The 15,408-nt window shown below is 36.8% G+C and overlaps 1 protein-coding gene across 1 annotated transcript in view; it reads left to right on the top strand.

Annotated features, from left to right (window-relative positions):
• Positions 1-15,408, top strand: part of IL1RAPL1 (interleukin 1 receptor accessory protein like 1) — a 626,403-nt gene that overhangs the window by 597,847 nt on the left and 13,148 nt on the right. The window contains exon 9 of the mRNA XM_057717680.1: positions 9,483-9,626. Within this exon, the coding sequence (XP_057573663.1) occupies positions 9,483-9,626 (144 nt within the window). The remainder of the gene's footprint in view (positions 1-9,482; positions 9,627-15,408) is intronic.

Raw genomic sequence — 15,408 nt, 5'->3', positions numbered from 1 at the left:
ATGCCAGCACAAGGGGTTTGAACTTTTTCCCGTGAGCAATGTAGATCAGCTAACAATTACTGAAGAAAATTCCAAGGTGAGGACATGTTTTTGAAAGATTAAACTGAAGGCTTTGCGCAGATTATAATAGAATAGCTGTGAATAACTTTAATCCAAAATATACTCTAACTACAGTATCACTTGCAATATGTGATCTTACCATTTGACCTGTCATATTTTTTAACATTTTATTTTGAAAAAAAGAAAAACAAACCTGCAGACATTACAGACGGACTGTGAGAATAATACAATAAATTTCCATATAGCCTTTCCAACTAGATTCACCAGTTATTAACATTTTGCCACATTTGCCTTATCTCTCTTTATCTAGGTAAATAAAAAGATAGAGCTACGCTATGTATAGAAACACATATTATTGCTGAACCGCATGAGAGTAAATTGCAGACATAACGACTAAATTCTTCAACATGAATCTTCTAAAAACAAGGATATTTTCTTACAAAACCAGAGTATATTTATCAAATTTAGGAAAATTGAAAATGGTAGAATGCTATATATATAATCTATATTCACATTTCAAAGAGTATCCCCATAATATCCTTTTACCACATTTTCCATCCAGAATTATGCAATCCATTTAGTTGTCAAGTCTTTTTAGTCTCTTTTAATCTGGGATTGTTCCTCGACCTTTCTTTGTCTTTCATGGCATTGACAATTTTGAAAAATAGAGACCAGATTTTATTTTTTATACCGTGTCCCTCAGTTTGAGTTTGCCTGTTATTTCCTCCTTTTGGGGGGTATTTATTTATTTATATGTGGCTGGAATACTGCATAAATCATATTATGCCTTCTTTTCTTTTTTTTTCTTGCAAATTTGCATACTCACTAAAATTTATTTGTAACCCCAAAATCAATACTCCTGGTACTTTTGCAGTCATCCATGGACATGTGCAGAGCTGCCCCACAGGTACATTCCCAGTGAAGTCAAAGAAGGTGATACTCTGCCTTTTTGTTTCAGCTCATACTGTAAACAAGTGTCATTTTGGTAGTCTATTTAGTCTCATGCTTTTCTCTCTCTTTTTTTTTTTTGCTTTTTGTTGGTGATCTCTCTGTTTTTTTGTATGTTTGTTTGTTTTTAAGCTCTTTATTGGAATATAATTGCTTTACACTCTTGTACCAGCTTATGAGGTACACCAAAGTGAATCAGCTGTATTTATACACATATCCCCATATCCCCTCCCTCCCGCGACTTCTCCCCACCCTCCCCGTCCCAGCCCTCCAAGGCGTCACCCATCATTGAGTTGATCTCCCTTTGTTATACAGCAACTTCCCACTAGCTATCTATTTGATAGTTGATAGTATATATATATATATATATATATGTCTATGCTCCTCTCTCACTTCATCCCAGCTTCCCCTTCGCCCCCCACCACCCCCAACCCTGTGTCCTCCAGTCCATTCTCTGCATCCTTATTCTTGTCCTGTCACTGGGTTCATCAGTACCTTTTTTTTTTCTTAGATTCCATATATATGAGTTTGTTTGTTTTGAGAACAGTATTTATTTAGAGCTCTGCCCCAGGGCTGTATTAATTCCCCTGCCCTCCATCATATTTTTTTTATCTCTTTATTGGAATATAATTGCTTTACACTGTTGTGCCAGTTTTTGCTGTACAACAGAGTGAATCAGCTGTATTTATACATATATCCCCATATCCCCTCCCTCCTGCGACTCCCTCCCAGCCTCCCTATCCTAGCCCTCTAAGTCATCACCCATCATCAAGTTGATCTCCATGTGTTATGCAGCAGCTTCCCACTAGCTATCTATTTTACATTTGGTAGTGTATACATGTCAATGCTACTGTCTCACTTCGTCCCAGCTTCCCCTTTGTACCGCCCCGCCCCATGTCCTCAAATCGTCTCTACATCTGCATCTTTATTCTTGCGCTGTCACTGCATATTATGCCTTCTTAATGCATTACATCAGGAGGTACATGATATCAGTTTGTCCCTTTACTGGTAATGCTAATTTTGGTCACTTCCTTAAGATGATGTCCATTTCTCCCTTAATCATTAATAAATAATCAGTAGGAAGGTACTTTAAGACAGTATGAATATCCTTTCTCACCAGTCTTTCACCCATTAACTTTAGCTTCTGTTGATAATTCTTGCCTGAGTCAATTATTATTAAGATGGCAGAAAAATGGTGATTTCTAACTCTATTATTCCTTCTATATTTGCCAATTTGCATTCTGCTCTAAAGGAAAGCATTCCTTTTTATTAATTTGTTTAAAATTAATATAAACTCATAGATTCATGTTTTATTTGATTACTGTCATTACTCATTTTAAATTGTCTTTTAATACATACCACTTATGAATATTCCCTACTTTATAGAAAAAAATATAAAACAAAACTTAGCACCCTTCCTATCTGGTTGGGGAGAGAAAAAGGACGTTCCAAGAGTAGGCTCTAGCTAACTGTATAAAGAATGATGAGGTTTTTTTTTCCATCTAGTCTTTCATTTAATTTTTTGTTTTAATAGTTTATTAATGTGTAACATTTCAGATCCGTGAGCTTGTGGGAGCTTAGTCTAACTAGGCCCTAATAATGGGTCCTAGCCAAGACCATATCTGCATTCTTAATTGGCAGTAAGTTAAAGTTAATTTGATATTTTGGCTGAAAACCTCTTCCTAAAACTGCAAAATATACTACTTTGAAGGTAATCTTTTGCCCAGATGTTTGGTTACACAGATCAAGTTGTTAAATTCAGAGACCGTTTTCATTTATTATTATTATTATTACTATTATTATTATATGTACCCTTCCTTGTTCCGAAAAGCACTTTTGCAAGAGCAAAACTACTATCTTTACATACAAGTTTATAGCTTCTGAAAACATTTTCTTGCTATTATGTGAATAGCAATTCAGCTTCTTAATGTGTTACCAAAAAAAAATTATAACTGCTTCTAAATTGCATTGATGTATTGTAGAATTGAGTTGAATATCTTTGTAGGCTGAGCATAATTATCTTCCTGCCAGGAACAAATAAGTTATCCTGCTCCAGAGAAATAAATATGCATATGAATTTATGTGGATGGATAAATCCTTATAAAGTTTAGCTCTTTATACCACAATGAGAGAAGAAGAAATGTACTTGGTGGGGCTAATGAATAAACTGGGATCATTATATTGTCTATCATACATTTCCCCCACAAACTTGCATTTTACTGCATATAAATCAGGGCAGAGCATTTCAAAGGACTTCATATAAAGAATGAAGCAATTTTAGGATGAACTATATAAGAATAAGCCACCTAAAATCTTCCGTTATACTTTAAACAAGATTTTATATATATAAATATAGAGAGATACAAAATGAATACTTAAAGCGAAGAGCTCAAAATTACATATAGGGACTTCCCTGGTGGTCCAGTGGTTAAGACTCAGTGCTCCCAATGCAGGGGGCCTGGGTTCCATCCCTGCTCAGGGAACTAGATCCCGCATGCCACAACTAAGAGTCCACATGCCACAACTAAGACCCAGCAAAACTAAATAAATAAATAATTTTTTAAAAAATTACATATGAACTTTGATTTAACTCTGTTAACATCTTTACCTCTTTAAAGATACCTAGCAGAAAGAGTTTGCAAACAATAACACCAGGTACAGGCCAATTAAAAAAAAAATAGGATTCCAAACTACACTGGGTAATTGCAGCAAGATTAGTGTAAACCAAATGCATTTATTATTTGCAGTGTAATCCAATATACCAGGGGATGGCATACGCTTTATTTTAATTAGCTGTTTCTTTTAAGGGGTTGCTTGGTCCAACTGTCTTGATAAGAAAAAATTGTAGTCATTGCTCAAAATGCTTGTAGCAAATCTAGTTTTAAATTGAAGCAATTTATTCCGAAAGCAGTCTACTACTGCAGCAATAATCAATGTGTTTTCCCTTAGCCCATACTGGAGCTTTCCACAGACTATTGTTAATTGCCTGTAACTAAATGACTGCTGGTGCCCTTAAATGTAACTCTTTGGCACTTGTTCATTTGTTGTGTTTAACCAAATGCCGGTTTCCCTTAGGTTTTGCCTAGCATTTTTGCTTTACAATTTTCAATATTCAGTCTCAGTCCCTTAAAGGGGGCAGAGTCTATCATTTTAACAAAATAACACAAAGGCTAAACAGATTTTTAAAGGTTTGCACTTTCTCTTTCCATCCTCTGATGTTGAAATGTGCTGAAATGGAATCTTTTTATTTTTTAAATGCTGCCACTCCAGGCAGCTTGAACTTGAGCTGAAAAGCAGATCCCATTTCAAAAGGAAATGACATTTGCTGGGGCAACACCATTCACATTGTAATGCAAAGATAAACTACAACAGTGAGCCCCAATCATTTCTTTTAACTGTAACAGAATTTTACCCCTAGTAATTTTGTCCTGACCTAATGTATAAGCAATGATGGCTGGCACTCATATTAATGAATGTGTCCAGCTTGAAGCAAAAGAATGTGGAAACTGAATGTAATACACCATTTTCTTGCATGCTATATAAACCAATGTAAAAAACTTCAATGGAAAAATTTTTAACCTACACACATTTATAATATGAAGGCAGGTATATTAGTCTTGCATAAAAATAACGTAGTAACTGAAGAGCAGGCACTATTGTGTGGACTGTGGGGAAAGACACATTTCCTTTCAGACTTGCGAGTTTGTTATTAAGTACACCTTGCTTCTTCATGTAATATTATGGAGGTTTCTGGGGGAAATCTGAGATACTATCAAGATCTCAGGATAACTTAGCTCTTTGTAAATGCTGTTTCTTGGACTAGTTTTTGGTATCCCTAGTATTAAGTAAGTGACTATCATATGACTCAGAAGAATTTTCATGCTCTAGGTATATATAACTTTTTATATGTTTGTACCTTAAAGGAGGTATTCATGTGATGCAAGACCATTTCTGTAATTGCTAGGCCTCATCAACCCTGCTCTTTTTCTCATTACATTTTAGACAATATTATTGGTTAGCCAAGTAAATACTGTATTCAAGGTAGTACAGTATATACAATTTTTTGAGCGGCTCATGACATCTAGCAATGGGAATAATTTACATTTGGGAAACTACTTCTCTGAAAACAAGAAGGACTTACTTTCATAAAATTTTTCTATTATACATGTTCAATATTTAGAAGTTAAAAAAAATATGCGGGGACTTCCCTGGTGGCACAGTGGTTAAGAATCTGCCTGCCAATGCAGGGGACGTGGGTTTGAGCCCTGGTGGGGGAGGATCCCACATGCCTCGGAGCAACTAAGCCTGTGTGCCACAACTACTGAGCCTGCTCTCTAGAGCCTGTGAGCCACAACTATTGAGCCCACATACCACAACTACTGAAGCCCATGCACCTGGAGCCCATGCTCCACAATAAGAGAAGCCACCACAATGAGAAGCCCATGAATGGCAACAAAGAGTAGCCCCCGCTCACCGCAACTAGAGAAAGCCCGCACGCAGCAACCAAGACGCAATGTAGCCAATAAATAAGTAAATAAAATGAGTAAATAAATTTATTTTAAAAAATGTGTAGAGACCAGTGTTATAAATACCATCTGAAGAAAATGAGAATTCTGTTTACTGGATTAATATAATTATATTTCAGGTATAGTTTTTTTTTTTTTTAAGATTTTTAAAAATATTTCTTTTTATCTTATTTTGTTTATTTTGGCTGTGTTGGGTCTTTGTTGTGCGGGCTTTCTCTAGTTGTGGCGAGTAGGGACTACTCTTCATTGTGGTGCACGGGCTTCTCATGGTGGGGCTTCTCTTGTTACAGAGCACAGGCTCTAGGCACGCAGGCTTCAGTAGTTGTGGTATGTGAGCTCAATAGTTGTGGCTCGTGGACTTGTACAAGAATGTTCGGAGTAGTCTTATTCATAGTAACCACAGCTGGAAACAACCCAAATGTTCCAATGTTCGTTAACAGGATATAATGAACAAACTGTTGTGTGTCCATGTGATACAATATACTCAGCAGTAAAAAGAATGAACTATTGCAACATGCAGGAATCTCACAAAAGTATGTTAGGTGAAGAAAATCAGACACAGAGTAATACCTTCTGTATAATTCTATTTAAATGAAGTCCAAGAGCAGGCCAAAATAAACCTCAGTGATAGAAATCACAAAATGGGTACTTTGTGGATGAGTGATGGGAAATTTTATTGGAAAGGGGCAAGAGGGAACATTCTGAGGTAAAAGAAGAACAAAAACAAAAAACAAAAAAAACCTCTCTTTTCAGGTGTAGACATAAGTATTGATACATACATTTGTGAAAACTCATTGAGCTAAACACTTAAGATCTATATGCTTTATCTTACATTAACTGTACTTCAATTATTTAAAGATTTGGTCTTTTTTTTAAAAAAAGCCATTATAAGTTCTAACCCAAGGGCTATGTGGGAAGAAGCTGTAAGGAAAGCTGGGAGTCAGGACAGCTGCTTTGCTGTAGATAAGTGCCCAGGCAAGGAATGGTTCTTTCATGGTGCCCCGAAGCACATCCTTTGATTCTGGAGCCATGGCACAGGGCCTGGGCGTCTGGCATACCTTACACACACATACCTTGTTGAATAGCTTTTGGAACAATCAAAAACTATGCCTGAGGGCTTCCCTGGTGGTGCAGTGGTTAAGAATCCGCCTGCCAGTGCAGGGGACACAGGTTTGAGCCCTGGTCCGGGAAGATCTCACATGCTGTGGAGCAACTAAGCCCATGCACCACAACTACTGAGCCCATGTGCCACAACTACTGAAGCCTGCACACCTAGAGCCCGTGCTCCACAACCAGAGAAGCCACTGCAGTGAGAAACCCGCGCACTGCAACAAAGAGTAGCCCCTGCTTGCTGCAATTAGAGAAAGCCCCGTGGGCAGCAATGAAGACCTAATGCAGCTAAATAAATAAATATTAAAAAAAAAAAGAAGCCATAGTCCAAATGCTTATCTCTCCCATTATATCCAATATAATTTAACGTGTGAGTGATCAATTATTAACTCCCTTTATTTTTTTATTTTAATTTAATTTAATTTTAAAAAAATTTTAATCTGTTTTTTGCTGCCTTGTGTCTTCATTGCTGCACACAGGCTTTCTCTAGTTGTGGCAAGCCAGGGCTACTCTGCTGTGGTGCACAGGCTTCTCATTGTGGTGGCTTCTCTTGTTGTGGAGCACAGGCCCTAGAGCATGTGGGCTTCAGTAGTTGTGGCATGTGGGCTCAATAGTTGTGGCTCACGGACTCTACAGCGCAGGCTCAGTAGTTGTGGCGCACAGGCTTACTTGCTCCCCAGCATGTGGGATCTTCCCAGACCAGGGATCAAACCCGTGTCTCCTGTATTGGCAGGCAGATTCTTAACCACTGCACCACCTGGAAAGTCCGTATCCAGTGTAATTTAAATCAGACGTTTTCTGGTATATAAATTAGCCTATGGTCATAAGTTAGAGTTTTATACAGGCTTCTATGTGTGGTGGAGTTTAACTGATATCCTGAGAGAACAAGACTCAATGTACCCCACAGAATTATCTACCCACTAATGCTTTCTGTTCACATAGTAGTGGGAAAACATTATACTGAAGAGTGTTTTGTATTTCATTCCTGGTACATTTGTGGTACTATCTTGTGTAGTCCCTCACAAGATTCAGCAGATAAAGCTGTCTGATATTTAAAAATACAAACTATATAAATTTTCTTGAGGTACTTTTTAGTATTTCATACTTCATATTAACTTACCTAGACTCTGAGAGATTTAATAACTCACTTTATTTTTTCTTTCTTAAATCCATTAATTCCAATCACTTTTTATAAGTTTTTTTCTGTCCTATTTAATTTTAATAAGAGCAGAAAAATACACTTGATTAAGCAGTAGTTATATATATTTTTTATTAAACTGTTGAATTAGAAATGAAGGACTAGATAAGGAGAAATATGGCTGAGGTTTTTTTTTTTCTGTAATCATCACAGGACAAGTGACATCACATGCAAACACACACACACACACACACACACACAAACATGTCCTTGTGAGAAAATGATGGCCATACTTTTCAGATTATTTATCACTGATACTGCATTGCACCCATGATGATTTCACCCCATTTGTAAGGTCTCAGGAGTGATCTTATAACCCAAGAGTAGTTGTCACTGCAAAACCATAGATTATTTTAAAGTTCTCAGTCTAAGACTACACTGACGGTGTTACAAAATTAGATAACCCATTAGTGGACTGTAAATTATAGGATCAAAAATACCATTATTTTAGAGCCATAATTACAGGAATATTTATCTTTAATGGTAATTAAGGAAACTAGTACTTTTCAAGGTAGTTCTCAACTGCAGGGAACAATGGCTACTTGTTAGTGACATTTGGATTATGATGATCAAGTTCAACACGCATACGCAGGCAGTTAGTTAAAGTGAGTTTCAAAATCTGTGCCTCCTGGGTTAATGTTTAAATACCAGTATCTTTGAATTTGTTACAGTGTTCATGAGCTCCAAAGGAGAAAAAAGAAGTGAATATTTTATCCCTTAAATTTTCTGATCATTTTTTATGTCATATAGACATTCAATAGGAATAAGAGAACTTGTATACAGTGAGTGGCAAGAAAATTACTCTTTTGGCTAGAATGTAGTAGCATACCAAGTAAAAGCAGAAAGAAAGGATAAGAAAAAAAATATTTTAAGTAGCTTTAGTGAAAGAAAAACACTACCAACATAGTCTGTGTAACATCCACTAGAGAAGCCTACTTCTTAAGCCCACGTTTGCACTCAGCCTCCAAGACTGTGGTCAGCCACACTGGCACCACTCTATTCAGAAAGATACAGGGCAAGTGTTATTGCTTCTGGCAGGAGCCGGCAGACAGTAGTCATTAGGTGGTCCACCCAACACGCTATGCAACAGTCCACACTGCCCTTCAGGAACTGTGCTGTTTGACCCCTCATCTCTCCTCAGCCTCAACCCCCAGGTGACAGCTCATGTGGGAAGGATCAAGATTCATATTGGATGAGTTCAGAAACCATCCTGGCTTAAAAGCTTCATATCCACAGGAACCAATATTTCTTTTTTTTTTTATCAACTCCATAAGCATAGCTTTCAGGATTCCCACAAGGGATAGGTTTATATGTGAGTTACTTGCACTCCAGCAAGCCCAAGATTATAGTTTCCCATCAGATATTTATAATTCTCTCAGTCCAAGTGCAGTCTACCAATATAGTTCATTTTTACCATAAGCAATGTTGCTTAGCAACACAGTTACCACATACCATCTTATCTGGTTACCAAGGAAACAGCTAGAAAGTTATCAAAAGTCAAATTCTCATGCAGAAAGGGAAGGGGTTGTGTTAACCCATTACCCACATCTGATCTCATCCACAAAACTGTGAAATCATGTTGAATTTATGATTTTGTATGTGAATATGGTATAATTCCCTCCTGTAATTTTTTTTTCTAGAGCTGATGTATACAGTTGAACTTGCTGGAGGACTTGGTGCTATCCTTCTGCTGCTTGTTTGTTTGGTGACCATCTACAAGTGTTACAAGATAGAAATCATGCTCTTCTACAGGAATCATTTTGGGGCTGAGGAGCTGGATGGAGGTAAGATGAGTTCCCTCTTTTAATGTTCTTTCTGAATATTCTTATTTGTTTCCTGCTTTTGTTTTATTGAGGCAAAGAAAAGTTACCTGAATAACCATTTGCAGCAGCTCTTCCACTCTTTCAATGTTCAGTTTGTAAATTCATCTTTTATATGGAACTATATGTGTGAGGCTTTGGAGCCGATAGGTATTTTCCTCTGAAAATTGTAAAGCAACACCTATCCTTTTTACAATGGTATTCCAAATAGCACTTGCGAATTACAAACGCTGATTACAGTGTTATCATAGTGTTCATTTTCTCTCACCTTGTAATCAGTACTGAAAGTCCAGCTTTACTTCTATATAGGTAAGGAGTGTCCCTTTTAATTGTGTTCACTGGCCCAGTAGTTTGAAGTGAATCTCAGTTTGTTCCTTGCTTAGACTGATCAGTTATAATAAACAGTACTGAATATTTTAGAATTCATCCAGCAGTCTTTTCAATCCTGTTTATTTAGCTGTATTTAGGCAGGCTAATTTTTATTCCAAGTGGGGACTGACAGATAGGAAAGTGTACTAGCACATTGTTTTCATCATAACAAATCTAATACTTTTACTCAAATTGGATAAGTAAATATTGATTTTGTAGAAATCATAGTTATTATTTGCCTCTGGTCAGTCATGAATATGTGTACAATCTAAGATGAATTTGGAGTCCTTAACATTGAGCTCTGTAAACTGCCTGTTAGAGGACTACAGTTTTTTTTTCCTTTTTTGGTCATTTGAAAGTGATTCATATATAAGATAGACTTGCAATATAGGAAGCATATGTGAAGTAACAATAAATAGTACAGAGGTCAAGCTTTCTTGATCATTTTTATAATCTTTTTTTATTGACTATACATTTTTCACTAATTGGTATGAAGGAAAATGAAGTCATTGCCCATGTTACCACATTTCCAGGGGCCTCTGAAATAAATCACAGGTAGAGCTGTAGATTGTCAGGCTTGTGAAGAGGAGCAGTTTATTCCGCATCCCTAACACCCCGCTCCTTTTAACCTTCTCCCCTTCCCATTAGGGTGAAGTCTGTGCTACAGCAAGGCTGTTGGTTGTTTTTGTTTATTTTTCATTTTAAAGTACTGATTAGCCTGTTTATTCTTTGTGTTTAACTTTCTTGCCTGTTCACACAAATTATTAAATTTCTTGCTACTGCTTCAAAGAGATCTGAGAAAAATGCCAGGGTCAGAGGCATTGTTGAATGAGAATCAAGCAGAGTGCTAAGCATTCTTAAAATCATTTTTGCTAAGCCTCAAAAAAAAAATCTAGGGTCAGTATTATAATCTCCGTTTTACTGATAAAGCAACTGAGGCTTTCAGAGGTTAAATAATTTACTAAAGAAGATAACACTAGTATTATTGTAAGTGGCCAAGATGGGATTTGAATATAGGTCCATTTCCAAAGCCTTTATTTTATTGAACACTGAGCCCCTATTAATTTTAGCCTTTTAAAAATTTGGTATGTTCTATATAACCTAAAGGTCCGCTGTTGCTTGCACAATTAGCATAGTAGAAGATATTTGAAAAAGCAGATTGCCTAAACAAGTCTTACTTTATTTTGAACATATTTTGTGTTCTGAGCGATATGAATGATTTCACCCAGACTATCAATTTCCAGTATGATTTTTTTTCATATTCTGAATGGTAGAAGATTCTGAAGAGTTTAGATGCCTCTAAACCTTAGTTGCATCCCCTTACATCCTTCTACACATGCTGTTATGGTTGAATAAATATCTACTCTTTCAGTGTTGAAAGTTTTTCTGACATCATTAAATCCCCCTCCTTCCTAGCTCTCCCACAAGTCCTTTCTTTTTCCAAAGAAGAGATAATTAAGACACCCCGAACTTTTCATATTCTTGACTTGGCTTCAAAATCTGCAGTTGAAAGTCAAACTTGATCAGTCATCTTTTTTCTTGGCTACCATGTTACTTCCCCTGAAAGGGGAGTAAGTAAAGTGCTCTTGGAAGGAAAGGCAAAGAGTGTGAGGAAGAAGAGGAAAAGGGAAAGAAAGTTCAGCTCACATTTTGAAGTAATGTCAGCACTATGGTGATTGATCATAACAGATTCATTGACCATTTGTTGAATATGTATTAAATGGTAAGTGCGGTATTGACTATTTTATTAATATGCAGAGAATTATATCACGAGGAAGATAGAATTCAAACCCAGGTCTAAATGACTCCAAATCCCCCAAATCTCCATCACTGTATCAGACTAGGAGATGGACTACTTGGCATCTGGACACGTTCAGTCAGTTCCTTTCAAGTCATTGCAATAGGCATTACCTGACTGTATCAGTCCTGTATCAGAAGGATTCTATTTTTCCAAGATGGAACATATTGATGCTCACTCACTTGATTTGTTCACACCACTGCTTGTACCCCTCTGCACAACCTTACATTTCACTGTTTCCCCTAGACTCAGGCTTTAGCACTGCTCTTCTAATTCTGCAGCACCACCTTTTTGGATCACATGTACAACCCTGTCAACACACTGCATTTATATACAAATGACTCCTAAATCTCAATGTCCTTCTCCCTGTTCTCTTGTTTTATTATCATTTTTTTTCTAGTAACCAGTGGGTTTTTTCCACTATGATAGGTCCCCAACCCCAGCTTTTGAGTCACCCACCCCCCCCCCCAATCATTCCTTATCACCCTCCATTTTACACCTCAATTATTTGTATCATCCTCTACCTCATTTGCTTCACTTCCTCCTCATCTGCCATTTCCAATTAGTTATCATGGTCAGTTAATTGTACCTCTTGAAAATAGACTTTCCCTTCACTCTTCATTGCAAATGCCTTGTGCAAGCCTCCTACACCACCTTCTTAGCCTTCATTCCCTTCCCCTCCGTTTGATCCTCCACACTCAGCCAGACTTCTCTAAGTAGAAGTTTACTGTGATTCTTTGGGGGGAAAAAAGAGCATGCCTCTGTGTTGCCTGCCAGAGCAGAAAGCTTTCTTAGCTCAGAAAGCAACTGCTGTAACAGAGTCACCCAACTTATATTTAGAGCCTTGCCACCCCCATGGAATCTGATCATGCATCGTTCCAGTTAGAATGAGATGCTGGTCTTTGGACAAACACAGCTGTTGAGAATGGACGCAAGACAATGCAGTTGCCCATAATTCTTGGATCCCTTTGGGTAAATGAGGTAACTATAATGGTTAGGGGTAGGAGAAGCTTAATTACTCCTCTACCACCTTGAGTCCATAAAAGAGTGAAAGAAAATTTGCTGCATGGAAATTTATTAATAAACAAGCATTTAACCTATCCTATAAACTTGAAGAAGTTCCAACCCTGTGTCACATGAGAGTGTGTGTGTATGTGTGTGTGTGTGTATGTGTGAGTTCCCAAATAACCTTGCCCCTGAGACAAATGTGACAATTCCAGTAGCAGGATTAGGCTAACCATCTAATGACATCTAAGAATATTCTTCATGAACTGGGTAGTGATACAAAAAAATGTCATGGCATTAAATGAAAAGCAGTATACAGAAAGAGCCGTATACTGTGATCATCAGTTGTGTAGATAGCTATGTCTCCACATAGAGAAGAACTAAAAGGTAACATGCAGACACAAAAACAGCATTGTAGGCTCTTCTGATTCGAGATGTTTAAATGTATATTTTTTCAGAAATTTCTTTAATATTTACTGTCTTTTCTATTACATATAACTTTTTAAATTCTTTCTGAAATAAATTTGGATTTATGAAAAAAAAAAGAATATTCTTCATCACGACACAGGACCATTTGGAATCAAGCCTGGACAGTTTCCCTAAGGAGGCAGGCCACTGGCCCCACTAGATACTTGAGGGGTGGGATGTGTCTCTAAAGGATGTTAAGTTATCCATGTGTCTTTTTTTTCTATTGGAGTATAGTTGATTTACAGTGTTGTGTTAGTTTCAGGTGTACAGCAAAGTGATTCAGTTTTATAGATAGATAGATAGATGTAGATATAGATTCTTTTTCACATTCTTTTCTCTTATAGGTTATTACAAAATGAGTATAATTCCCTGTGCTATACAGTAGGTTCTTATTAGTTATCTATGTTATATACAGTAGTGTGTGTATGTTAATCCCAAACTCCTAATTTATCCCTCCCCCCCTTTCCCCTTTGGTAACCATAAGTTTGTTTTCTACACCTGTGAGTCTCTTTCTGTTTTGTAAACAAACTCATTTGTATCTTTTTTTTTAGATTTCACATATAAGCAATATCATAGGATATTTGTCTTTGACTTATTTCATTTAGTATGATAATCTGTGGGTTCATCCATGTTGCTGCAAATGGCTTTATTTCATTCCTTTTTATGGCTGAGTAATATTCCATTGTATATATGTACCACATCTTCCTTACCCATTTATCTGTCAGTGGACATTTAGGTTACTTCTATATCTTGTCTATTGTAAATAGTGCTGCTATGATCATTGGGGTGTATGTATCTTTTCGAATTAGAATTTTCTCTGGATATATGCCCGGGAGTAGGATTGCTGGATCATATGGTAGCTCTATTTTGAGTTTTATAAGGAACCTCCATACTGTTCTCCATAGTAGCTGTCCTGCATTCCCATCAACAGTGCAGGAGGGTTCCTTTTTCTCCACACCCTCTCTAGCATTTATTTCTTGTAGATTTTTTTAATGATGGCCATTCTGACTGGTGTGAGGTAGTGCCTCATTGTAGCTTTGGTTTGCATTTCTCTAATAATTAACGATGTTGAGCATTTTTTCATGTGCCTGTTGTCCATCTGTATGTCTTCTTTGGAGAAATGTCTATTTAGATCTTCTGCCCATTTTTTGATTGGGTTGTTTGTCTTTTTCTTTTTTTTTTTTTTTTTGGATATTGAGCTCTATGGATATTTAAGAAATTAATCCCTTGTCAGTTGCATCATTTGCAAATATTTTCTCCCATTCTGTAGGTTGTCTTTTTGTTTTGTTTATGATTTCCTTTGTGTATGTCTTGAATAGGACTGATTTCAACATAGAGGGTCCATTTCCAATATCTACTATACTTAGTAAAAAGCTACTAATTTTAGCAAGGAAATTTGATTTCTAACATCCATTGTGCTAATTAATGAAGCATCTACTTTGGATCAGAAATAAAAATAGTTGAAGTGTTTGTAGTAGCTCTAGAGTGTTGCCTTATTCTAATTAAATGCTAGCTGACCATCCTCATAAAGGCAACCTAGTGTCTCTAGAGCGAAACATACACTAACATAATATGCCACTATCTTTGCTGAAATGATTACAAAGAAAATACAGCTATCACAACAACATCAGACTCCTTTGCCCCTCCATGCCTGTGACTGAGGTTTCACTTCCACTTTTGTATAAATGCTTGTATACAGGTATACAGGCTTCCTTCCTTCCTTCCTATCTCTTCTCCCTCCCTTCTCTTTCTCTCTCTCATATACAGTTCATATTTCCCCCTAATGTACAAAGATTCTCCACATAATCCCAAGGTCTAGTTATTTTCTCCTCCATCTTTACTGAAATGGCACTTCAGACACATCATTTTTGTAGGCCTTTTCACTTTGAGTAATGAGTACTTACTAGTGAATACTTACAGCTTGTAGAGCATTATGAATTCAAGATTCCTTATCACATTTATTTACTTTTGGGAACAGAAGGGTCAGAGACAAAGTCATGAAGAAAAGAATTATTCCAAAGTTTTGCAAGGTTGTCTAGATTTTAGAATTGGCTCTACAAATAAAAATACAACAAATATTTAAAGAAAGCAAGGTTATGATGTTAT

This window comes from Hippopotamus amphibius, chromosome X (genome assembly GCF_030028045.1).
Source record: "Hippopotamus amphibius kiboko isolate mHipAmp2 chromosome X, mHipAmp2.hap2, whole genome shotgun sequence".
Lineage (NCBI taxonomy): Eukaryota > Metazoa > Chordata > Mammalia > Artiodactyla > Hippopotamidae > Hippopotamus > Hippopotamus amphibius.
The sequence above is the reverse complement of the archived record's forward strand: the minus strand, read 5'-3'. Positions and strand labels throughout refer to the sequence as shown.